Here is a 25,649-nt window from a genome sequence, read left to right as displayed (position 1 = left end):
CCATGGAAATCAATGGGTTTTGTTTCCAAGTAACTGCAATTATAAACCAGGTGCAGGTTGATAATGAAGCAGTGATTGTTTAAGTTTTGGTTAGAAACACTAGCCTGGATTCAACTAACCCACTACATTAGTGGAAGCCAGCAAATAGGCTCTCGCTAACTCACTGGGACTTTCCCCCTCTCCTTCCTGCCAAATCCACTCTCGAGAATTGGGAGAACCCCCAGAATAGTGCTTGGGAGGAGGAGAGGGGAGACCGTTCCCTCTGGTAAGGAGGAATCCTTGCACCGGCAGAACACTTGTATTAGCCAGTTGATGCATTGGACCTTCTCTTCAGAAGGAAGCTAAATAGGTGGCTTGTACATTGTTCAGAGAGCTTTCTATGTTTTGGTGAGATTGAAGTACTAATTGCTAGAGTGTGCACAATAGTGGTTCTAAAAACATACTTTATAGTAACAGTATAATTCCATTAAGGAACTTTGCCCAGACCAGAGTAAAGAGTCCCTTTGGCTGATATGTACAATGATGTCACTGATTCTAATGTAGTGTGTAAATGTGACCGTAAAGTCAGCTTCTAAATGAAAAGCTTCCTTGTATATAGCCTCAGAAATGGAAGGAAGCATTTATTCTGAATATGCAGGTGCACTTCACAAGGGACTGCACTCCTCTGCCCATTTATTGTTCTCCATTCAGCTGTCCTTGTTTTTTGTTGGCCTTGCAGAATAGAGACTCGTGTCTTAAAGCAGAGGCTCTAAACCATTGGGCAAGATGTTATGGTCATATTACTGCCCTATAGCTTTAGAATACAGTGGTACCTCAGGTTACATACGCTTCAGGTTACAGACTCCACTAACCCAGAAATAGTGCTTCAGGTTAAGAACTTTGCTTCAGGGTGAGAACAGAAATCGTGCTCCGGTGGCGCGGCAGCAGCAGGAGGCCCCATTAACTAAAGTGGTCTTCAGGTTAAGAAGAGTTTCAGGTTAAGAACGGACCTCCAGAACAAATTAAGTACTTAACCCGAGGTACCACTGTATCTGCTTCAAGACACTTGGAGCCCTGTTTTATAATGGCCACTTCTGTTCATTTGTTGTGTTGTGCTTTTGTTTTGCCCCAGGATTAATCCTCAGGGTCTACATGGCCTTAGCACACAGGGGTCTTGTTTTTCTTCTCAGCAAAGCATGAATGTCTCACTTTCTGGGTGCCAAAATGCAACAGTATGTTCTGTTGGTCTCTCTTAGTATAAGCTCAGCCAATGAATTCTCCATTTGGAAGGCTGAAGGCCCTCCACTAGCCAATAATTTGAAAGCTCTTGCCAATGCCTGGCCCAGACTTAGAGTCCTAAATGTCGTCGTGTTCTTTGTCATGCAGTTGGCAGGTCTTGTTTTTGCAGTCACAGAGAGGGATTTCATAAACTTCAATTGCCTGCTATCTCATTGACTTTGCTGTGCATCAAGTGTTTATCGCATACTTGGTTTCCGTGAATCTTGATTGCTTTTGATTTCTGCAGTGTGCCTTCTGGAGAAGTGTGCTTGCTGGCAGCAGTCTGATGCTGCTGCCACAATGAGGTGACTATTAAAGCCTTAGAGGGCCAAGGTTCTGTAGGAGAGAGACTTCATACTATCCTAGTGTGTATGCTGTTTTGTCCCTTTCAGCTAATTGAAATGGCAGCTGTCTGCTAGAAAGACATGGCAGCCTCCTGTTTTGCCGAGGCCATCCTCTTTCCACAAGGGGGAAAAGCATCCATGCTGTATTGGTTAATTGATGGCATCCATTGATACAGCTGAGAATTCGGGAGCAGAAACAAGCTTTTCCTCCATCCAGAAATCCTACTGGCTCAAATATAATCTCTTAAGCCCTCTCTATGTTATGTGTGTATACCTGTGTTACACAGAGCTTGCAGTGTTGTAACTTACATCAGTATATTTTCCATTTTGCCTCTGTGCATCCTGTTTTCTTCTAACTTGTGCCATCGGTTGGTTTTCTAGATAAGCTTCTTCTGTCAACACAACCTGAAATATACAACCATTTCCTCTTACTGAGGGGCATCCCTACCTGTTTCAAACTTCTGTACAATTTTCTTGGGATTCTTGACTTTTGCTCTTCAGAAACTGCCATTGTAGACAAGCTTATATTCCACAGCTTGCCTGGAATATTGAAGAGTCTGTTGCTCTCTTTACCTTAGAAGTTCTAATGCTGTGCCTTTCTATTAACCAGCTATTTCAATTCCAAAGTCTGTAATCTTGAAAACGCCTTACTAACCAGCAAGGTGATCCACTCTTCTGACAACTTGAGTTGACTCCATTCAGTTGCTTAATGTGGAAGTAAGTGAAACATTTAAGGAGGGGAGGGGGGAATCTAGTTGACAAGTTGTGAATTCATATACGGTTTAATCTGTTGTGGCAAATTGGTGCTGACCATGTTTACCAGTTGATAAAGTTAGTATTCAAAGCCTATCTTTATATATTTTTCTTAGGTTTGCTGCTATGTGTCTTGAGTATATTAGTTGTGTGGCAAACTGCTGTTTAAAGTCTTGTCACTACTTTCTCAATTTTTGAAGAGTTTTTGTTAAAAATAAAAAAAACATGAATAATGCTACAGTATTTGTATATCAAATGGATATTTTTCATCTGGAATAATTAAGTTGCTCTTTTGCATTGGCTGGAAGAAGTTATCCGTTGTAAGTCACTTGGTTAAAGGTGTAGTATGCACAGTACCAAAACTATTAAAAAAAAATCACAAAACCGATTTAGTTTTATATTTTGCTGTTCACGTTCCTATAATATTCTGTGTACCAGTTCTGCATTCAAGAAGAATTGCTTTTACAAGAAGGAAACTTGTGAGAATTGGTTCTGTGCTTTTTGTAATGTGTGTCAATCACTGTGTGTTTAATTTTTTTTAAAAGCCAAATAGTTCTTGTATGACATTTTCTAATTGCTTTAACTAGAGCTGTTCCTTTGCTTTTATGCTAAGAGAACAAAAGTTGGAGATGTTATTACCCTGGGAAAGCTTAGGTTCTTTGTTAGAGTGGGACAGACTTTCCAGCCAGAATATTAAATAAGGCTGAAAGCAATGTCTGCCCATTGATCTCGCTGTGGGTTCATTGCTGCATTTGGGGTTTGTTTGCTTGACCCTGGCTGGCTGGCTTTGCTTGCTTCTCTTGTGTGATGTCTTATCTTCCAGTTTCCTTTGGCCATTAACTTTAGTTTAGGCTTGAGATTTCTAGGCTGTTTTGTGTGTTTGTTTTTTTTAATTTATTTTACAGGTTAAAAGGGCTCCTAGAAGATGCTATGCTGGACAATTTTTGTATAACTTTCAATTCATTGTTTTAGTATCAATAAATATTTTTTTAACTTTTCAGCTCACTGTGGCCTATGCATAGTTCAATTCCTGTACTTGAATTGATTGGTTGTATTTCTATGTGCAACTTTCCATTCAGATGGATCCCAAATACTTCCTTCTCCACTGTACTCTTTCCCCCACCGAAAGAGAGAGAGAGAGAAATTATAAGGTACTAGTGTATTTAAATACTGGGCAAAAGAACTATCTAATGTATCAGTAGATGTACACAAGAAAAGAAAAACAGTCAAGTCCTTCTGCTCATCTGACGACTTGTGGAACATTCTTTATAACATCTTGTATAACACCCTGGCACTATCAACTGACAATTAACAGGTCCAGAGCCGGTTCTGCCATTAGGTGGCTGCCTCAGGTTGCAGAAGCCCCCAAGGTAGCAGCCCCACAGGCTCCCTGCCACTGCTGTCAGCTGAATTTGTATCTGAAATCATGTGAGATCTCGTTCAAATTTTGCACTTACACCAGCACTGCTTCTCTGCTGATGGCAAAAGCGGCACCAGTGGCAAAAGGTATGGAGGCGGCAGGGCAGGGAAAGGTGTTTTGCCTCAAGCCCTGAACAGGTGTGTCCACAAATTACCGTAATCTAATGTTTATTTTCATCTCGTCCACGTGACTTGCTAGAAGAAATTTCTACAGATAATTGGAGTGTTTTCTAACACAACCTGCCTAATTGTGTGTATGTGTTTGTTTGTAAGAGAGAGAGAGAGAAAATATCTCAGCTGAATCATGCCATGATCAAATCCCTAGACTCTTAACATCCAAACACTACAGTGCAAGTCTTTGACTTAACAACTACTGCAGCTGCCCCGGCCCAGAGCAACTCCCATACTGCTGGCTATTTTCTCTCTAAATGCGGCATTGTGGGAATCTGTTCAGGCAGTCTGTGCTCTACTGCCAAAGGGCCTCTTGTGGCCAGAGCCGGTTCTGCTGCGGAATGTGGCAGCAGCTCTCCGGGAAGGGAATCGAAAAGGTCTAACGCCTGCGTGAGCCCAGGAAACAAGTTACAACTCCGTTTCTTCAATGGCCCATTCTTTGAGCCCGCGATGGCTTCTGTGGTGCTATGTTGACCCGGTTAAAAGGAGCAACGGTAGTTTATAAGCCGCTTGGCTCGGGGGAGTTGGTGGAAAGGGGTGGGTCCCTACATTTTCCACCTCCACCGTCTTCCAAAAGTCAACAGTGTAGGAAGTGGGGTGATAAATAGCAGCATGTGCAGAACTACTAGTATGGGAGAGAAGACGAGAAAGGGCCACACCTCTCATAGGCAATCAGTCCCCATCCAGCACGGCATGGTCACGGGGATTATGGGAGTTGTAGTCCAAGGGCGTTTGGGAGGCCACAGGTTGCCTGCCCACCCCTGTTTGTGTCTCCCGGGGGCCGATTAACTTGGCAGACATTTGCCTCCTGGCGAGCTCATTCCCAGGCTGATCCCGCAGGGATGATCTAGCCATTTCCACCGGCTGTTCCTCAAGCCCAAGAGGCCGCTGGATGCTGCAGTCGACTCCTCGAAGACCAGCAGGTCTTCTCTAGAGGAAAATGGATTTCGCCTCGCAACTTAAATTTCCTACTGCTTAGGCATACCGCTGAATGAAGTTCGCTGCTGAGCCAAGAGAACTTTCTTACAGGTATCCTCCCCTATATAAATTGCTGTGGGTGGAATGAAAGACTTTCCCTGCGGGACTCGAGGCCGAATCGGGAGTTTCCCAAGTCCATACGTGTCCCTTATGAAGAAAAATTACGGTTCCTTTGATGTTCCAACGACTTGCTCTTGAGTAATCGGCTGAAGCGAAAAACCTGTACTGGAACATTTGCTCCATAATTAAACGTGGTAAAAATCCTCTCCTCCCACCTCCTTTTCTTGCCACATTGCATGGCCGCTGCAAAATTCCTCTTTTTGCTTGGAGAAGGGAAAGACGTGGATGATCCTTCTTCCCCTTGGGCTACCTGGTTCTGTCTGAAATAAAGACTGCAGCCGCACCGAGTTTGTGCTTCGGCCCATCCACGGACACATCGCCATCCTTAAGGGACGTGGACTGTTTGAACCCCGCGCCAACTGGTGGTTGCGCGCTCGCGCTCTTCCTTTCCCCTCCGTTTGCAGCGGAGGCTGCTCCATTTGGGCAAACGAGGCACAGCCCCACCAGCCCCTCAGCCGGTCCCCCACCTCCACTTCTTGCCTTCCTGACTTGCCCCCAGCCCAGTGGGCAGCACTGCCCGTCAGCTTCCTCCCCGTCTCTGCCGCCCTTTGTAGGCCTCAGCAGGGAAGAGGAGGGGGGCAAAACCTGTTATCTGCCCGGCTTTACCCCCGCCCTGCAGTTCCTGCCCAGAGGCATCAGCCACCGCTGCTCGCTTGGTTAAGTCCAGAGTAAATCCCTCTGGTCTTTGTCCATGGAGTTTTTTTGGCAGGGATTGAGTGGCTTGCCGGTTCCTTCTCCAGGTGGATCTCGTTTGGTCAAAACTCTCCACTATGACCTGTCCATCTTGGGTGTCCCTGCACTGCATAGCTCATAGCTTCTCTGAGTTATTCAAGCCCCTTCGCCACGGCAAGGCAGTTAAAGAAGGCTGATCGCCGAAGAATTGATGCTTTTGAATTATGGTGCTGGAGGAGACTCTTGAGAGTCCCATGGACTGCAAGAAGATCAAACCTATCCATTCTGAAGGAAATCAGCCCTGAGTGCTCACTGGAAGGACAGATCGTGAAGCTGAGGCTCCAGTATTTTGGCCACCTCATGAGAAGAGAAGACTCCCTGGAAAAGACCCTGATGTTGGGAAAGATGGAGGGCACAAGGAGAAGGGGACGACAGAGGAACAGATGGTTGGACAGTGTTCTAGAAGCTACCAGCATGAGTCTGACCAAACTGTGAGAGGCAGTGGAAGACAGGAGTGCCTGGCGTGCTCTGGTCCATGGGGTCACGAAGAGTCGGACACGACTAAACGACTAAACAACAACAACAAATCCCCTGGAAGAGCTGTTCTGCCCTAGTCGACACGGAAAAAGGAAAGCGGCCCGGGGGAGCCTCCGCACCTCTCTGTCGTCCAGAATTGAAAAAGCCACGCTGTCAAAATAAATCCTGGACGGCTAAGGGGATGGATGGTTCCCTGCTCCTCTCAAGCTTGGGGAAGTCCGAAACGTGAAAACTCAGCAGTTCCATATCAAGGAGTACAGCGGTTCCAAACACAGCTTGTATAACACCACCTAACGAGGGAAGTCGCCTAAAAACAACAAAATACAGGTCTCGCCGCCTTTCCTAAAAACAGCGGAGGAGACGGCGAGTTCCTTGGCTATTTTCAGGAAAGGACTCCAAGACCCCGAGTAACTGGATCCCTGCCAGAAACTGAATCAGATCTTTCCTCCCACACCGGCAGCGCACAGGAAGCGAGGCTGGATGCGCAGGGCGCAACGGGGGGTGCGGGTGCTGGCAATAGGAGGAGAGGCGCCTTCCCACGCGACGGGGGTGACCAGCCTTGGCAACTGAACTGCATCCGGGACAGGACTTTCGTGTCAGCTCAAACCTCGTGACACCTGGGCGCCAAGCTCAACTCAGTGCAGACATTGAGAAGGAACGGGTGGAAGCATTGCAGAGATGAATGCTCACCCTTAGCTCCGAATGGCCCAAGGCACCGCCTTCAATTGTCTTAGAATCACAGAATCGTAGAGTTAGAAGGGACCCCCCCCCAAAAAAGGGTCATCAGACTGTTCCTTGAGCTCCTCCAGCACCTTCACGGAGGAGGCCGTGAGCAGCCTTGAACACAACGGGAAACAAAGAACGGTGCCTGAGCCAGACCGCCGGCTTATCTAAGCCGGTCCTGCCTACACTGGTTGGCAGCAGCTCTCCTGGGGACATTCCCAGCCACTCCGGGAATTGAATCAAAGCACCTCTTCATGCGAGGCTGAGCTACAGGTCTGGCGCCCGGCTCTCCCTTTTGGACAAAGAGGGGAGTCGGTGTTATGAAAGGAATGCGGACTTCCTTGATACAGTGGTACCCCGGGTTACATACGCTTCAGGTTACAGACTCCGCTAACCCAGAAATATTACCTCGGGTTAAGAACTTTGCTTCAGGATGAGAACATAAATTGTGCTCCCGCGGCGCGGCAGCAGCAGGAGGCCCCATTAGCTAAAGTGGTGCTTCAGGTTAAGAACAGTTTCAGGTTAAGAACTGACCTCCGGGACGAATTAAGTACTTAACCCGAGGTACCACTGTATTCTCTCTTGATCTCAGTAAGGGAACAGTCGTGGCTGAGCTGATCTTTCCGGGAGGAGACGCAGAGGCACCGTGCAGGGACTACTAAAAACATCGGACTAACACCAGCGGGCAGAACCGGGTTCAAATCTCCGCTCAAGCCAGAAACTCATTGGCTGGTCATTGGATCCTCTCCCTCTCCCGATCCCTAATGTTGTTTTAAAGAGGACAAGTGGGAGAAGAGAGACCTCGCTTTGCCCCCCTCGAGTTGCTTTGGAGAAAAGACACGGTAAGAATCATTAGGAGCCAACCTCTAGGGGCCGAGGGGGTCTTTGCCCCCTCATACAATATTTGAGGGGGCCCACAAAGTTGATGTGCATTGCCATTCAAATGGTGATAGATTACGTGGGGCGGGGCTTACCTTCCTCCCCCCACCCAAATACTTTTGTTCAGGTTGTTAAGAATGGTCCTAAATAAATATGAATGAGATGCTTCCAAATCGGGAGCCTTTGGGCGCATCCTTCATGAGGACTGGATGCTTCTTTGCAGGACCACGAAACCCAACTTAGGTGCCAGCTGCCCACAAAATTCCCCATGAAAAGGCCGGGCACCCACACATTTCGGCGCCAGGGCCATGCACGCTGCAGGGCACCCACAGCCCCGGGAACCCACGGTCGCGGGACCAAGCTGGCTCTTCTGCTACCGAACCTGCGTTTCTGGGCTTGCTAATTGCTGGCTTGGCGTCGCGCACAGCCGAAGGGAAACACGCCGCAGCAAACAATAATTAAGCGAGCACCGCGTCTACGGGAAAGGAGACGCTCCCGACCAAAACTTGGCTTTTGTGATAGACAGAACTGTTCGCTGTCCTTTCTCAGCGTGAGACACTCAGGATCCAAGATGGCCAGAGACGGCTGGGATGCAAGACTAGGTGGGCGAGAACGGGGCGAGAGTGGAAACTCTACCTCCAGGAAAATCCTAAAATTAAATCATCTAGTCGCTCTGGAGTTGCCCCTCTCTGTCCTTCCACCCACCCCCGTTTTGTTGTTGTTTTTCCCGAAGGTAAGGCGACTTCTGGGGGTGGGGCGCTCTTATAATTCAGAAGTTTCTTAATGAAATGCAAGCCGCGGTTCGTTCTGTGGCTACTGGCTCATCGCTCGCTTGAGAGAGGGTTTTATCCCGCTTAAATATACGATAATTGTTGCTGCTACTCATACAGACGACCCGCAGCAACATGAGCTTACTCATGAGTAAGGTAAACGACTTCACGGACCCCCAAGACAAAGGGTGCTAAGAGTTAGGGTGGCCGTGGCTGTTCTCAGAGGCAGCCAGCGCGAGTTGCACTCTATTTTTCTTTTTTTTAGCAGAAAAGAGCACGGGGTGCCGGACGGCTTTTATCATTCCCCAAGCCAGAGTGCTGCCTGCAGGATCCCACTTGAACCTGGGAACCTCAGATTTAAATCCCCACTCAGCGAAGAAACTCAGCCTACCCTCCCTCTCAGGGTTGTTGTGCCAAAATGTACGAGAAGGAGGATGGGATGAAAAGTTAACTTTTTCAGATCAGGCGTCGGCTGTTCTCCTTCAGGGAGGCTTGTCCTTTAACTCCCCCCGCTCCATCCTCCCCCCGCCCAAGTGAACACAGAAAGTTATTCTAAGTCTAAGCCATCTATTCTAAGGCATCGAGTGACAGCTGCCCTTGGGTGCTCCGCAGTCTGGCCAGATTAGCAGAACTCCTGCGCATTTCGCTCTGTCTGGTCATGGGAGAAGATAGCTGGGACTTGGGGAGACCCGCAGAGGACGCTCGGCATGAAAACGACTTCTGCTTCCCCGGAGCTGCCAGAAATGCGATAGTACTCTCCTAGCAACGTCAAGGCTAGCGGAGAGTGGGGAGGCTATGGAGGCAGTTCCGGAGAGAGCAAGAGGACGCTTCTCCACTGCTGTTATCTCCATAGCTAACCTTGAGCTTCAGCCGCTCCTTAATCCTAAACGAAGCGCAGCAGGCCAGGACTGTCCGGCCCTGTTCGGCACGAGCTTGCCGTCCTTGGCTTGCTGCATTTAAAATCTGAGGTGGGGGCGCATTTCCTACTCTTGGTTCGTACTTTACCTCAAGCTCTCCAGACCAGAGACTGGCGATGCAGAGACTGCTCCTCTAAAGGTTAAGATAGGGCTTTCCTTCCCGTTTACTTCGCATTTGCTCAGTTTAGAGCATTACTTGGAGTGTGATCCCATTGATGACTTGGCCAAGAGGGAAACTTGCATCGTGTGAGCATTTCCTACCATTGAAGTCAGTGGGAACGCGAATGAACCTCGCGATTCTGTTGGGTGCAATAATGCGCACGCGCGGGCACACACACACACACACACACTCCTGGCCCCGCTCCACTTAGAAACCCAGGAGAACCGCTTAGGAACCTGCGAGGGGGAAAATCCGAGATGGACCCCTGCCTTTCAGCGTTCACCCATGCAGCTTCCACTGCTTGGTGAGTACCAGCTAAGCAACAAATAAAAATAATAGGGTTCTACTCTCGTTTTTAACCTCCGGTATATTCAGATCACTGTTGGAATGAGTGGCAGGGAGGTCTTAGACTGGAAATAATGTGGCAACAGGATGGGAGTTAAAAAAACAGGCCGGTATAAGCAGAGAGACCAAAGCAAACCACTGGCAGAAATTCCTAGCCCAGTTCCCTTTCTAGGCTGGTAATAAATTTTATCATCTGGCTGGGCTATAGTTCAGTCTACCTATGGAGATCTAGGTCTCTTCCAGGGCTTAAATGTCTTCTTCAGCTACCCCCGCCCCCCTTGAGAGAGGTGTTCCAACAAAAATAGTCACAGGCAGCATCTTTTCCCCTTGACTGAAACATCTCACTCAGGAAATGGTAGCCAGCACAGCCCCCTCTGGTTACTGCAGCAGAAGTACTGCTGAGTCAGCAAAAGTGGCCCAGTCGCCTCCCCGCCTCCCCCCCCCCCCAACCCAGCCACAAGCCTTTCCAGCAGGGAAACACACTGCCAGCAACCCTCTGTATTGCAAATGGGGGGGGGGGTTTGCATCTCTCTTGCACTCCACAGAGCAACAAACAAAACAAAGCCAAGTCTCTATTTACAAAGTCGTATATATATTTCAGTTCACATAAAAAGCAGGTACTGTATTAGACATTCAACACTGGCCGAAGACACCTACTTAAGCTTCACTTCTGAGACTTGTTAGGCCAGATCCATGATTATAGGTTTTGTATTTTCTTTTCCTTTTTTTTTTTTTTACAAAGAGAATTAAATAACTCACACGCACATACATTCAATATATGTAACTATGTACATACACATATACACCCACATGTATGTTTAGCTTTTATATACCCATGGGCATGCGTCAAGAGACACACGTCCGTCAGTGGCACAGAGCCACCTTTGACACCTGAGGAGGTAGGGACTGCATTTGTGATCTATTTTCAACCCAAGAGGCATTCCTCCTGGCCACTACCCTTTCCCCAACCCCAAACCCTCCAGCCTCTGTAGCAGGACTACGGAAACCTTTGTCAACATACAAAAAGCTGACATACATATTCCCCACCCACCCCATGTAGGAGAACTGAACGCATCTGTTTCATGATTTTTTTGAACTGAGTTTGAAATATTGGCTTCATTTTAGAAAGGAGGGGACAGAAAACAAGAGCCTGACTTACTTCCCTCGGTACAGTCCCAACGAAAACCCCCACATTTGTTTCGTTGGAAGAAACCTCCAAAATAATGAACAGAAGGAAGAAGGTGGGTGAAGAAGAAAGACATTTCTAGTTGAAACCAGGGAAGGAAAACAGCCTTCCTTGGGCTTCCTTCTTACACCCAACCTTCATCCTCCCCATGTCTCATTATGCCACATGTGCTTTCATCCCCAGCGCCGTCCCCAAATTAGAGCATGCTTTAAAAGGTTCCAGCAAGTAGGCCATTCAGAGAAAAGACAGAGAAGGCTACTCACCCCACCCCCTGCCAGGCCCTTAGAGACTGCTAGACAGATTTGTGCTTTTTGAACCAAGAAGAGATGCTTAAATCAATATCTATTGGGACACCACAACACCTGCTAAACACAAACGAGAGCAAAGCCAGCCTCCCATTCTGCACACATCCCCTCTTAATGTGGGAGGGTCTAACGCAGGGTTAGGAAACAAATTTGCATTCCCGGGGAAAAAACAACAACTGGAGGGAGCTGAATATAGCAACGCATTTTACAAATCTTCAAATGTCAAGAGTGCTTTATGCAAGGGAGCAGGAAAAAGGGGTTTATGTTCAGCATAAAACTGGCAGGTGAAAATAATTATTTGACTGTTGATCACAGAAAGAAGAAGAATCTCGTGTGGGACTGGGGGTAAGGGGGGGCAGAGCAGAATATACTTCTTCCCAGAAAGTACAAGAGAAAGAAAGCCACATATAAACAGGCAGCTTGCTTTTAACTGATCCTGTGCCCCTAATTAAGTGTCTTTTAAAGAGGAGCTGCTTTCTCAGCCTCTATAATGGAGGCTTAACATTTCTGAGAAAGATAAAGATCTTCCCTCACACACCTTTTTAAAGACCCATCCAACAAACAGGGAATAAGGTCAATTGTGGGGAAGTTGGGGAGGAAGAGACAGGAGGTTTACTTTCAATGTAACAGCAGGATCGCCTAAAATATGAGCAGTGAGATACTTTCCTCCCCAACTTTTCTGGCATGTAAGGAATGTAAACAGATTTTTCTTTTTTTGGAGTGACTAGGGAAGGACGAAAGAAAGAAAGAAAGAAAGAAAGAAAGAAAGAAAGAAAGAAAGAAAGAAAGACCAGAACAAGTTAAGCTAAACTATCAGCTCAGTTACTTCTCCCCACCCCCTTCTCCCCACAAGTCGTTTTAAAGTGCATGACAGCAGCTACACTTTTTCGGAATCTTGAAACATACAAAGGCCCTTTTCCCTTGCAGGAAAAGGTCATTCAAGTTAATACTTCTTTGCTAAAACATCTTTCGGTTTTTTGTTTTTTTAATTGACACATTTTATAGCAACAACTTTTAAAAAAAACAAAAAACTGGAGCAAAACATATGAAAGACAATACTGTAAAGTCAAGTGCTCACTTCAGCTGCCCAGCTAGAACAGTTGTGTATACAGCACACTTGATTGTACAAAGCAACACCTTATAATATAACAATCAAGAAACTGGAGACCTTTTTCGTCCCCCCCAGGTGAATATAATACCCCCTATTTGCCCTCATCTTCTTTGGGGGAAGGGACAGGGTAAAAAAAGGAAAACAAACAAACCAGAAAAAATGAAATCAATATGTTATAATTAGCTAATAAGGTCATTCACTATCTACACCTGCTCTTGCAACTGAAGTAAGACATACATCAGTTCTGTTTTTTTTACTGTCCTTCTCCAAGAGCCTTAAATAAAAAACCAACAACTTAGAGTTGAAATATATATGTATATAGATATATATATGTATTTTTCTTTAAATAACATATTTACATCTAATAGAAAATATAACTCTAGAGATAATTTTTCCAACCAAAATTGAAATTGGTGGCGAGGGACTAAATGAATGAGTTAAGGACAGGTGTTTTCCCCCTCCCCCTCCCCCAATCCTGTCCAATAAACCAAAAATCCAGAACCAGACAACAACCTCTACCCCAAACCCTTTAGATGCCTCCTCTTCTCAAAGGGAATTCATCGCTTTTCCTTGAAGAACCCTTGGTCTGTGCTGCTCTCCTTAATGGTAACTGTCAAGAAATTAGACGTCACATCAGTCACTACCACTTTCTCCAAGTTGTTGAGAGATGGGCTCCAAGCTTCCTCTTCCGGGTCACCAAGGATCCTGGAGACAGGGATGCGGGCAATGAGAGAAGGCCTGCCAGCCTGGGTCCCTATACCATCTCGGTATAAGCCGCCTTGGCTCGCAGAGCTGTGCAAGATCTTAGGGGCGCCCAAGTCCAAACTACTTTGCCCTTTTGGATCCAGGAAATCTGCCCTGTGCTTTGTTAGCCTGGGGGGGTAGGCCTCAGGTGCACACAGCTTAATGCCAGCTTCTGCTCTGGGGCTGGAGACAGCGCTGGGTAACTCAGGCTCCCTTCTCCGAGCTAACTGGATCACACTGTGTCCTGAACTGAATTTGGCTGTGCCCGGGTTAGCTGCCTCTTCCAGTTTTCTGGCCTTTAGGTAATCAACCACGGCCTTGTCCCCTGGCTCCACCGATTTCCGCTTACAGGCCACGTCAGCCGATTCAGGCAGGTCTTTGTAGAGCTCTTTCCTGGGCTTGGGGCCTCGCTTTTTAAAGGCTGCTTCAGACCGGTCTTCCTCTGCCCCAATCCTGTTTTCCTGGATGGTCTCCATTCGGGAGGTGTTGGTGGTAGCAGTGGCAGAGGTGCTTTGAGGGGGCAATGGGATTTGCCTCAGTCCTTCCCTAGCACGGGAAGTAGAGCCCATCTCCTGGGGGGACCTTCCTGGGTATGGCACCCGGATCCCCCTAGCAGAGTCGCTACGGAATTCATAGGTCTTAGCTTTGGCTTTTGCCTGGGCCTGCAAACAGAACAGAACAGATAAAAAGGAACTGGATTGATCTAATACTTTGCCACAGCAGCTTCATAAATTTAGCTTATAAGGCTATCACAGTGTTTGTTTTCCCCTCTGGCGCACATATAGATATAAACACAGCAATGGAATCATCCCTCATTAGCAATGCTGCTTTTTGATGTGATTTCTGTTACAAGTAGTCATTTGCCAGAAGACACTTCTCTCTTTATCCTGTACACTTCCTCTTACCTTTAGCAAAAACGTTTTGGGTTTGGGGCCTCGTTTCTTAGGACCATAAAGTTCCATTTCTCTTTCCCTAAATGAGGTTTTTTAAAAGAAAAAAGGAAATTTTTAAATAAAAAAAAACAGAAGATCATAGCATCAGATTAGCACTGCTCCAAAACACAGTGATATGGGTGAAAAGTAATTCCCCCTGCCTAAAGAGCATACCTTTCCTCAAAAGCTGCAAGCAGACGCGCATCTAGAATATTTTCCTCAGGTTCCCAGGTGCTGTATCTAGCCAAAGGAGAGGGGAAACAAAATGAGGTGGTGTGAGGGGTTGTTTCTTTAATGCGTTCTTATTTTCCAGTGCATGGTAACTTAAAAGATCGTCCAGTCCATCCCTCTTTCCATTAAAACACTATATTCAATTTTACTGCAAAATAAAACAAGGCCAACACCATCCTAAATGCACATTCCGCTTCAAGGACTGCCTTTGACAGTTACTTACTTCTGAGACCAGCCCTTCCATTTCACAAGATATTCCATACGACCCTGCAGATGTCAAGAGGAGAGGACAAATTAGCATGCATTTCAGGAAAAGGAGGGGGCAGTCCAGAAGAATGCAATACAACGCTCAAAACCATGCTTGTAATAAAAACCATAGGTGCACTCAAAAGCATGTGTCAGGCGTGTGGGTGTGTATGTGTGTGTGGCCAAAAGCGTGCCACAAAAATGCACATACAAGCGGCAAGGGCGAGAGAGAAATCCATACATGAAAAAGGGGGCGTGCTGCAAAAAACGTGACCAAACATGCATGCAGCGAATGCGTGCAGCGAAAGATCCGTGCAGCAGCCCGAACGGTGCATGCATGCAAAGGAAGGAGGCGCAGGAGCCGCTTTCGATGGCGGTGGCGCTGGCACCGTGCGCAACGCGAGCAGCAGCCCGGGCGGAGCGGCGGGGCTCCGGAGTGCTGCTGCTGCTGCATCAGAAGGAGAAGGCAGGGGGGAGCAGCCGGGCCAGCGCCGCCCGCCCGCCTGCCTGCCTGCGGCCTCGCGCGGGGCCTGCGGGCCCGGGGGCGGCGCGCACAAAGCCCCGACGGGCGCTTCCCGTGCGCGCGAGGGCACCTACTTTGCGGATGCGTCTCTTGAGCAAGGCCTCGGCCGCGAATACCCTCTCGCCGACGGCGGAGAGCTCCATGTTTACTCGGCCGCGGGCAGCAGGAAAGCGGCGGCGGCGGCGGCAGCGGCGGCCAGCCCAGCCCAGACCATAATACTCCGCTCGCTGACGTCAGCCTTCGCCCTCCCTCGCCTGCCTCCGCACTTGTTGCTGGCGGAGCCTGGCTGCCTGGCTGCGTGCGCGCTCGCTCCCTCGGAGCAGCCGCGGCGGTGGAGGGAGAGCAGAGGAGATTGGGAGGCCGCCGCCGCCGCCGCCGCCGCCGCTGCCGGAGCTCCTCCGCTCGGCCTGGGCCCGGCTCTTCCCCCGGCCGCGCGGCGCCCGCCTCCCTGCGACGTGAGCCGCGTTTCAATCGCAAGGGGGCGGCGCCCAAGGAGCAGGGAGGCAGGAGGGGGCGGGCAGGCTGCGTCCCAAGGAGGAGGAGGAGGAGGAGAGCAGGGAGGGGGCTCTCCGGAGGGGGGGGAGGGAGGAGGGGGTCCTCAGCTGTCTGGTTCTGGAGACCGGGGTGGGGGGGAGGGGTGCACATCTAGGCAGCCCTCCCCACCCCACCCCTTCCCCCTTCCCCCTTTCGCAGAGAGACGCTGCAGCCAAGGCACTCGGGCCCACGGCCTGATCTTCTCCCTATTCACCGTGGGGTAGGGGGGTGGGGGTAGGGGGCGAGGATGCGGAGTGGGGGTGGGAAGGAGGGTGGAATAAATTCAGTGGCATTTCTAGAAGCCGATGATACTATAACGGTTTTATTGTGTGTGTGTTTCAAACGATTTATTTACAAAATAAACGACGACGACGCCTCCGTAAGCCTTGCAGAGAACACCCTCCCTATCCGAAGATCAGGGGTGTTGGTAGAATAATAAAGGAGGGGTGTCCACGCGGGGTGAATGGGGATGCCAAGTTTCCTCGGCTTGGGTCGTGGACAGGTTTGGGAAATCGATGGCATTCTCGATCGCAAGGGCGGTTTGGTGGCGAGTGTGGCGCGCATTGCAAAAATAAATGAAATAATTTAGCCTATCCTTCACCCCCCCCCCCACACACACGCCCGCCTCCCACCGCGTAAAGTGCCTCTTAATAGCGGGAGGAGGAGGCGGGACCAGAATGGGTTAGGTACCACAACCGAAGCCGCCAGCCAGCGCGCTGCCTTCCTGCACCCAGCTCAAGCAGACGCTGCATTTCCTGAGCAGCAGCAGCGACGTTTGTGCAGAGAAAGGGATTTGGAAAAGAAAGGGGGGGATAGCACTCAAATGCACACAATGGGCTGAAAAAGTCGACTCAGCAAGCGAGCCCCCCATCTCTTTTTCCGTGGCACCGGAGGAAGAGAAGGACTGCTAGGACTGGGAATGGACCTCCTTCCTTCCCAAGAGCCAGACACACAGAGCCGGGTCGCTTTCCTAGGCAGCCCTCGGTCGCCAAGGAAAAGCCTCGCTCCGCTCCCTCGTCCACCTCTGCCGAAACCAGGGGGGCTCCTGCGCTTTTCCACGAGCAAAGCGTTCTCCTTCCTCTGGAGCGTAGAAAAGTTGAAACGCAGCAGCCGTTCCGTTTTATGGCAACATATTGAGCAAAACTCGGTTGAACTTTGACTTAAGGCATATTTGCAGCATGACACATGCAGACAGATACGGGGATGGGGGTTGTGCACGTGTATGAGAGGGATGCGGAAATATGCGATAGAAAAACCATAAACGCGCAATTTGCGCGGCGGAGAAAGAGTCTCTGTTACTTATTACCGATCTTTATTGACCTTTCCATCCTAGGTGGGGAGGGATCTGAGCGGTAATAAAGCTAAACAGGAGATCCTAACTTTGCCTCCTTACTTGGCGGTAAGTTCCACGGACATCCATGACTCCCCACTTCAGAGTTAAGCACGTGTGGGATCGGAGCGAAAGAAACCTGCGAAGCTGCGATCCTAAGTAGACTTCTTTGAACATCAGTTTGGCTTTACCAACAAAACGTTTCCTGTGAACTCCGGGAATGACGGGCAGACAAGGAGGGAGTTTTTGGCTGGATGGCTTTTGAAGACCCGCGCCCTTCCAGAAGTCAGTTATGCCGGATAATTTTGACGTGATCCCCAAATCAGGCTTCAAGATAAACTGTTTCTGTCCAACTGCTTGAAGTCTGGAGCAAAAAACAACAACAACAAAACTCACTCCACAGGGACAGACAGACTTACTTACTATTCAGTACTGTATACAGATTTTCTGTTTCAGATGATTCGCTGTGCTTGTGCTGATAGGGTATAACAAAGGACCAAAAGTCAATATAAATGTATCAGAGTTCAGATCAATAGAGTAGCTAGTTGGGAGTTTAAAAAAAGATACCCAGATAGTAAACCACGATATAGCTGCTTCCCCAAGGCTGGATGGATTAGATGGAGGTATTAAATATAAACCTATGAGACAGTCATATTATATATTGTATTATGGGTTAATAAAGCATATAACACTGGCGTGGGGAGACGACTACACGAGGTTATTTACAAATTACGTAAAATAAAAATAAAATAAAATAAATCACCTCATCGGACAATAGCAGCCAAAACTTTTCTCCTTTTTAAAGAAGCCAGCCGTGGACTACAAAGTCTTTCTTCGCAGCAAGAACGAGCGGTGCCAGCAATACAGCTGTTTCTGCTTAAGTTTAAATACTTTCCAACAGTTTGGGTAGTGAAAATAAAGCCGACCTCAAGAGCCTATAATACGAGGCTCCGGTTTCCTCGCGCCAAGTACCTCTGGGCTTAGCTTTTCGCAAGTTTGCTCGAGCAGCAGAGAAAGAGAGAGAGAAAATAATAATAATAAATAAATAAAATAAAATAATAAAACGTAAGGGCGGCTGTGGGAGAGAAGATGTTGAGGCGTTTGTCGCGTACCACAAGGGGTGTCACAAGTGTCTGGGGGTTTGTAAACAAAGTGGCCCCGTGTGTGTTGAGCGATCAAGGCGTTTCTCTCCACCGAGAGACTCTTCCCCTCTTCCTTCGACCTCCCCTCCCCGCACCGTCGGGCTCCTCTTGCCGAACCATCCTGCAAGTTTTCCCCCTTAAGCCGCCTCCCCCGCCCCCCATCCCCTTTAAATCACTAATGGCTCTTTAAGACTGCAGCTATTTGTTTTAAGATACTATTTCTCTGCGTTTCATCCCTCAGTGACTTTACTGCCTCTTTACTCCAGTTAACTGTGTTTACTTTTCAGACGATTTGAAGGGACTCAAGAAGAAGTTCAGGCGCTGCGCGGAGAGGGGAGTTCAGATAGGCTGGGAGTCATCCCCCGCGGGGTTTCAGAAACCGGGGAGGAAGGAACCACTTTTCCTTCTCTGTTCCGACGTGATCTGAACAGAAAGGATGGACTCGACCCAAAGAGTGGTATGATTCAAAACTTAAGATGCATTCTGGTGCTATTTGCCACGACCAGGGGCGGAGGGGATATTTATAATAATATATATATTTTTTTTTAAGTAAAGAGTTTTGTGCAGCACCTAGCACAGTGCTTGAGCAAAATAAATCAGATAGCGACAGTAAGATCCCTTAGTTAGGTACGCTCGTGATATCAATGCCAAGGGTGTGCGGTGCTTTCCATTCTAGCTGAAACCCAGCATTTATCTCCACGATCTGACATATTGGCCTTTATGGCTTCAGCAGTCATCAATCAATCAATCTCTGCACTGGAGGGATTCCTCTGAATGCTAAACTTGACTAACAAAGGCAGCAATATTCAACATGTTTCTGAACAATCTGGGAACAGGGTTTTTAGGGCAGGTTTATTTCCAAAAAACGAAACAGCTTTGGCGTTGGGATCAGAGTTATAGTACAAAACTTGAATTTAGCAGTATAAAGTTTAGAGGAAGGGTGAGGTTTGCCTCGCATAACCATCTCCTCACTCTCTGTTTTCTTATTGCCACTGGGATAAACAATATAGTAACAGGCCACCTCTTCAGTAACCCCTGTGTCTATTCCACGCACCCCGTTGGGTTTTCACCGTCTGTCCCTCACACCTCTACCTGCTCCCCCCCCCAAAAAAAAGCACAGTACAGACTAGAATAGCTTGTAGGCTCCGGTGCGAAATGCCTGTTCCGTTTCCAATCGCCTTGCTGGGACATCTGAGCTTCCCCAATGTTCGTGCGCTTCCGCTTGGAGAAATAAGGTAAAGGCTTTCTCTTCCACCTTGGCTCCCTCCATCTGGCTGCAATTTTGACTGTCTTGGAGCGAGTGCGTGCGCCTGTGTGAAAGTGGAAATAAAACGGTCTAGCATTGCGATTTTATGAAGAAAAAAATGCCAGCAGTTCCATTTAGGATCGTTAGCAGCGTGATAAATTAGCTCCCCCTTCTCCCCGGCTCGCCTTCCCCTACACACACACACACGCACAGCCTCTGCTCCCCTCCCTCCCGGGCTCTCTCTTTGTGTGCGCGTGTTTATTTAATGGAACAGGGGCTGCCAAACACCTGTTTCCGCCCCCCGCGCGCGCCACGACGCGTGGCTTTTGTCTCGGCGGGCTCGGAGCTGAAATCGGGGACCAGGAGAGCGTTAGGATACCGCAGCGTTGGGCGGGGTGTGCGGGAGAGCAGCTAAGGCGATGTTTTCCCCATTTGAGCTGTATTTGCAGTGCGATATGGAGAGAGGGGGGGGCGGGTGGAGGAGGAGGAGACGGACCGGGAAGAGAACTGCCCGGGATGCCTCGGTCAAAGGGCTGGAAATAAGAGGAGGAGGGGCCTGTTCTGCGTTCCAAATGGGGATCTCCCCAAGGCTGGCTGGCTAGCTGGCTGGCTGCCTGTCGATCCCTCACCCCCCCAACTCCGCTTCCCAAAAATCTCATTCGGCAGCCTGGGGATATAGATCATCATATTCATACCGAGGCTGTATCTGAAACAGCCTGGAGGCGGACAGCAGGGAGGAACGAACCAACAGTGCGCATTCTGATATAGTTATACTATATAGAGGATGCAGTAAGGAGCGCGCAGCGTGCAAACAGCGTGCACGCACACACACACACACACACACACACACACACACACATGCAGTGACAAGCCTGTGGTGCTCGGATCCTGTCGCGCCTGCGCGGCGATTGGAGGGAATGCCCGAGTCAGGTGGCGTCTCTCGCGTGTTCGCGTGGCCCGGAAGAACCAGCCAGGGGCGTCGCGGAGGCGCGAAGCGAGCCGAAGAGATTGCGGGATGGCTGCGCCCGAGATTGCGACACTGCGCCCCAGACTTACTGGTCGGTGCGAGTAGAGAAGAAGAGGTTGCGGCGTCATTTCCCAAGCAGTCGGGATTTTTGTTGTTGGTGATGGTTTTTTCCGAAATCAACCCGAGAGGGCGCGTGTAACTGCAGAGTTTACGCACATGACCTCACAGCAAGCAGGAGGACAAAAATTTAAAAAAAATAATAAAAAAAGTAATTATTGTTGAGCTTTAGGTGGCATGGTCCGTTTCTACATACCACGAAATCAATATAAACTTTAAGCCGAGGTGGACCTGAATGCAGGCTCCAGAAAGACGACCGAGTCAATCTAACTCTCTTTTATTCTTTTGCAAATTGGTAAAGGATCACAGCTCAATGAAAGAGTATCTGCTTTTCATGCGGAAGGTGCCAAGTTCAGTCATCTCTGGGTAGGGCTGGGAACGACTCCCTCCCTGCCTGAAATCCTGGAGATCCGCTGGCTGCTAGCCCGTGTAAGCAATATTGAGGTAGACGGATCAGTGAACTGACTAGACTGAAGGCAGCTCCTGATGTTCCTCGCGTGGACAGAAGCACCTTCCTTTTTTCCTTTTTTCACTTGGCTGACCCAGCCAGCTCCGCCCCGCCCCTTTGCGCATTTCCTCCGCATTTGAAACCCATTTCTCGGTTGTGTTCATAGAGGCCGTCCAATAGCTTCGAAGAAACTCGGTGGTGAGTGCGCAGGTGTTGAAACGAAGGTGTGCAGAGAGTGAGGCGTGTCTTTCTCCGCCTGTGCCTCTGTGTCAAAAGTACTCCGTATTAAATAAGTGAGCGAGCGGAGCATGTATGTGCAGAGGCGTGCCTTTGTTGCGCTTTGTGGCCTGTGTGCATTTGTGTGTGGGCGCAGGGCACGTGCCACGGTTCTGCAGCGCTCATTCATACGAACACCAGGACAATCTCTCATTGCAAAGAAAGGGTCTTCCAGGTAAGTAAGTGCAGCCCAATCTTCAGCGTGCCATCTGGAAAGTAAGACTCAGCGGGTGCAATGAACAGGGACTTCGAGGAATTGTGTAAAGATAGGATCTCACCTTTCGCTTGATGCTCAGGAGTGCACCTTGCAAGAGTCTATGGGCGCCTCCGTGGATTTAGACAGCTGTGTCCCTTTTGCGTTTTGCTTTTTTCCTCTGGACTCTTGATGTGCATCTGTGCAGCTTGAATGCATGTGGGTGAGACGCGAGAGGAATCTTTGCAGCATAAAAGCGCTGACGGATGTCAATTTTATCCCGATTTGTGACCACCAAATTGTCCTGTCCCATCATGAGCCCTAAGGGCTGCTGGAGTCCCCTCTCACAACATGCTAATGGATGGAGGGATGTTGTGAATGTTCTTGATGTGAGCGTGGGGTCAGGGGTAGCAGTTACTATGGACAGGAAATCACCAGGAGGTGTACAGAACTGAATGGTGGCAGCGCAAGGAGCCTTGCTTGTAGGAGATGATGTCAGGTTAGCAGTAAGTGTAGAGCAAGACTATCATAGAATCATAGAACCGTAGAGTTGAGAGGGACCCTGAAGATCATCTAGGAATATGTGGTTGCCCCATACGGAATCGAACCTGCAACCTTGGCACTGTCAGCACAAATGAGCTGTCCACTAGTCAGGGTGGTTGGCGCCAGAAGTTGTTGAGCTACAACTCTCATCATCCCTCACACCATTAACTATTTTGCTTGAGGCTGTTGGTGGCTGTTAGTCCAACACCGTCTGGAGGGCACCGCGTTGGTTACCTCTGGCGTAGAGGGATGGGGTCGCGAGTGAGTGCTTTGGTGTGTGGTTTATGGGGGCAAAGGGCGCGACTAACCCAATAAATACGGCGCGCGTCTCTCCTCCTGTCAGCCGTTCTGTCTCTGCGAGTGAGGCAGAGGGGAGGGGGCGGGGGCTGTTTTGCAAGTGACAGGGAGGTGACACGTGGACAAGGCAGCCGCAGCTTCCTGCCAGGGGCAAAGGTGCCCCCTGCCCCGCACCCGTGTCCCTTCAGCCTGCGTCACCCCTCTGGGAGAATGGGTGAGGAACGAAACACCAAATGCTACGCACAGATGCCTTTGCAAGGGCTTGGGTCTGGGGAAAACCATCACCCTGGCCAGTTACAGGCACTCTCATCTGATGAGGATGATCATTATCATTATCCACATAATTAGTGTCTCTATTGCCGGTAGAACTCGCTGCAACGGGATGTAGCGCTGGCCACCAACTCGGGCGGCTTTAAAGAGGAAAGCCAGGCCAAGCCATTCAGGGTAAGGCTATCAATAGCTACTAGGCACGATAGCTACGGTAAGTTCTGACTCCGCTGCTGGTGGCAATAAGTCTGAGGAACAACAACGGGGGAGAGCTATTGTCCTGGATAGCTCAGTTGGCTAGTGCGTGGTGCTGATGACACCCAAACGCCCAGGGTTTTTTTAGGGTGGGTAGGAAGGAAGCTAGTCTGAGCACAGTGTACCAAACCGAGAGGGCAACATAAGATAGCAGCGCCCTTAGCTGGGATCGGGGGATGTGGACAGGGGTCAGCAAATTTCTCCCTGCTGAAGAACTGAGATGTCCCCAGCAAACATTCCCTGGCCTGCCCTTGGGATTCTTAATCCCAGTCCGAATATTAGTTTTTCTTCAGTTACTGGAGATTTTACATTTCTTAAATTTTTACTTTTCCTGAAATCTTTGTTCTATTGGACAGATGTGCATCCCACTTGCAACCATTTTTGTTAAAACAGATCAGATCCTATGATATTTCTCTTTTTAAAAAAATAAATAAATTGTAATTTTGTGGAGCAGAAAGACAATGCTGTCTCCCCTTTGCCTTTCACACCGCCTTCAGGCTTTCCCTGGAACGAGCTGGGCAATCTTAAATCCCCTCCCTCCAAGAAAAACCCTAGCTTATCAGGATTCGCCCCTAAGTTTCCCCATACACCCACACTGCCTTGCTTCGTAGTGAGTTCACCTCCTACCCAGCCGCCCAACCCGATGGGGTCCTCCATTTGTTGAAAACACTTGGCCGGGAAGGCCAAAGCAGAGCCAAGGCCCGCGCGTTGTCAATTTGGTCTTCAAAAGAAGCGGAGGGAAGGTCACGACCCTGAACCTAGGAACCCGAACCTCCCATGGCTGTATTTAGCATCCGCCCCCACGAAGCAGGACCCGTCCAATCCATTTCAAAGGACGCCCCTTCTTGTAACCAAGCCTGCTTTAGTAGCATCCAGCAGACGCGTAAGGAGCGGTGCTCAAGAAGGACGGGCCGGACCTTCCCGTCGCTCGCCCTTGTGACTGCCCAGTCTGTGCTGAGGGTTCTCGCTTGAGTTGAGCAGGACTTTTTTATTTTTTATTTTTTTGGCAGCGCCGGCCGGCTTGAGCAGGTGGCGGCCTGGAAGAGCTGTCCTTCTTCCCCTGCAGGCCAGCGTTGCCTCGGAGCCAGGGGCTGCCGTCTCTGGGCGGCCCGTCCAAGGCAGGACCCAGCGGGTTTCTGCTCAATCCCATCAACGCGCTTGGCTGCCCCGGGGCTGAGGGGTGGTGTGAGAAGAATGAAGCGGAAAGGAGGGAGACCCCCCGGCCGCGGGGACCTGGAAGGGGGGAATTTGGGCGAGAGGGGACGGAGGTCAACGAGGGCTGACCCTGGCTGGGCTGCGGCCAACCAAGACCCTCCCCCGCAGCCTGGGGGCAAGGGGACCCCCTGCACCCCACGCCAGAGTCAGAGGGCAACCCTTAAAGGCCTTTTAAAAAAGCCTCGTCCAGTTCACCAGAGAAGTCAGAAAGAGGCGGCGGGGAGAGGCGAGACAGTGACCACCAGCAGGAAGGAAAATGAGTGCCGGCCTCACCCCCTGGGATTTACTGAAGTGCTTATTTGCAAGATCTGGTTCCCCCTTATCTCAGTGTTCGCCCAGCGGGTGTCCTCCGCATCCTTCGGACTGCCACTTCCATCAGGCCACTCCTCTATCAGATATGCAACTGTGCTAGCTGAGGCTCATGGGAATTGTAGTCCAAAACATCTGGAGGGCACCAGGTTGGTCAGAAGAAGGCTGACTTCACCATCAGACCACTTTACACAGTGCGCCTGTTCTGTCGAAATTCTAAACCTCCTTTATCAGTAGAAGCAAAGGATGGTAGTTATTCTGGAATGAATCCAGACCTGTTGCGAGTTGCCAGTCTCCTGTTTAAAGCTCTTGGTTTCATGTGGAGGCTTGGGCTTCAGTATTGCACGCAGGTCCATGGGAGTTAGACCTATTGGATCCTGTGGGGTTTACTTCGGGATAAAGATCGAGGGCTAAAGCTCCCATCTTATATTAACTGAATCGAGGGTAAGTTCTGTAGATCGCAGAGGCTCAACTTTTGAACTCAGGGTTGCCCTGAAAAATCGATTTTGCCTTTATAGCAAGGGTGGGGAATTCCTCTTCTTCCAAATGTTGCTTAACTGCGAATCACTTCGTCCTTGACCGCTGGCTATAGGGACTGGGGCTTACAGGAGCTGGAATCCAACGAAGTACCGAGGGCAACAGACTATAGTTTATAGTTCAAACCATGGAGAAGAGGCTTCTCCTTCCCTCTCTCTCTCTCTATGACCCCATCTGCACTGTATATTTAAAGCCGCATCAGACCACTTTACACAGTCTTGGCTTTCCTCCAAGAATCTTGGGAACTGTAGTTCGTTCAGTGTTAACTAACTACAGTCCCCAGGATTATTGGAGTGGGGGGACACATGTGGCAGGATGCTGTTTTAAATCTATAGTGCAGATGGGGCCTTTGTCACACTCCCTGGGAACATAAATCGCTTTTCTATCATACTAATCAGCAGTGAGTCTTGCCATAAATGGCCTGTCCCATTAAAAACAGGGCGCTCTTCAAATCTCTCCAACTCATCTGTTTAATGCAAATATCAAAGTAAAATCACACATCCGTGTTATAAGAGGAAAGCGATAAGGATCGTAAAGCACTCAGCACCCGTCCCGGGTTACTGATAACAGAATCAACTCACAATCGAGGGAATAAAGATGAGGGGGCGAGGGATACACACCTGCGGGAGCAAAACCCTCTGTTTCCCCGG

At 49.2% G+C, this 25,649-nt stretch overlaps 1 protein-coding gene and 1 long non-coding RNA gene across 2 annotated transcripts in view; one reads left to right on the top strand and one right to left on the bottom strand.

The window, feature by feature from the left end:
- LOC309335166 overlaps positions 1–25,649 on the top strand; it is a 722,355-nt gene that overhangs the window by 521,997 nt on the left and 174,709 nt on the right. The gene's annotated exons all lie outside the window — the stretch shown is intronic.
- On the bottom strand, positions 10,617–15,749 carry CBX8 (chromobox 8). Its single transcript, XM_081850156.1, has 5 exons — positions 15,398–15,749; positions 14,778–14,821; positions 14,498–14,563; positions 14,297–14,363; positions 10,617–14,053 (listed from the first exon to the last, which is right to left on the bottom strand). Exons 1-5 carry the CDS (start codon positions 15,464–15,466, stop codon positions 13,205–13,207), a joined length of 1,095 nt encoding a protein of 364 aa, XP_081706282.1. The 5' UTR covers positions 15,467–15,749; the 3' UTR covers positions 10,617–13,204.

The sequence above is a fragment of the Podarcis erhardii genome (assembly GCF_964252035.2).
Source record: "Podarcis erhardii genome assembly, chromosome: 2".
Lineage (NCBI taxonomy): Eukaryota > Metazoa > Chordata > Lepidosauria > Squamata > Lacertidae > Podarcis > Podarcis erhardii.
The sequence above is the reverse complement of the archived record's forward strand: the minus strand, read 5'-3'. Positions and strand labels throughout refer to the sequence as shown.

What these genes read in the sequence shown, in the direction of transcription:
- CBX8 (XM_081850156.1), bottom strand. Translation starts at nt 15,466, where the DNA reads ATGGAGCTCTCCGCCGTCGGCGAGAGGGTATTCGCGGCCGAGGCCTTG. An exon ending in CTTGCAGCTTTTGAGGAAAG is followed by an intron (nt 14,364 to 14,497) that starts GTATGCTCTTTA and finishes AACCTCATTTAG; the next exon opens with GGAAAGAGAAATGGAACTTT. An exon ending in CCAAAACGTTTTTGCTAAAG is followed by an intron (nt 14,054 to 14,296) that starts GTAAGAGGAAGT and finishes TTCTGTTTGCAG; the next exon opens with GCCCAGGCAAAAGCCAAAGC.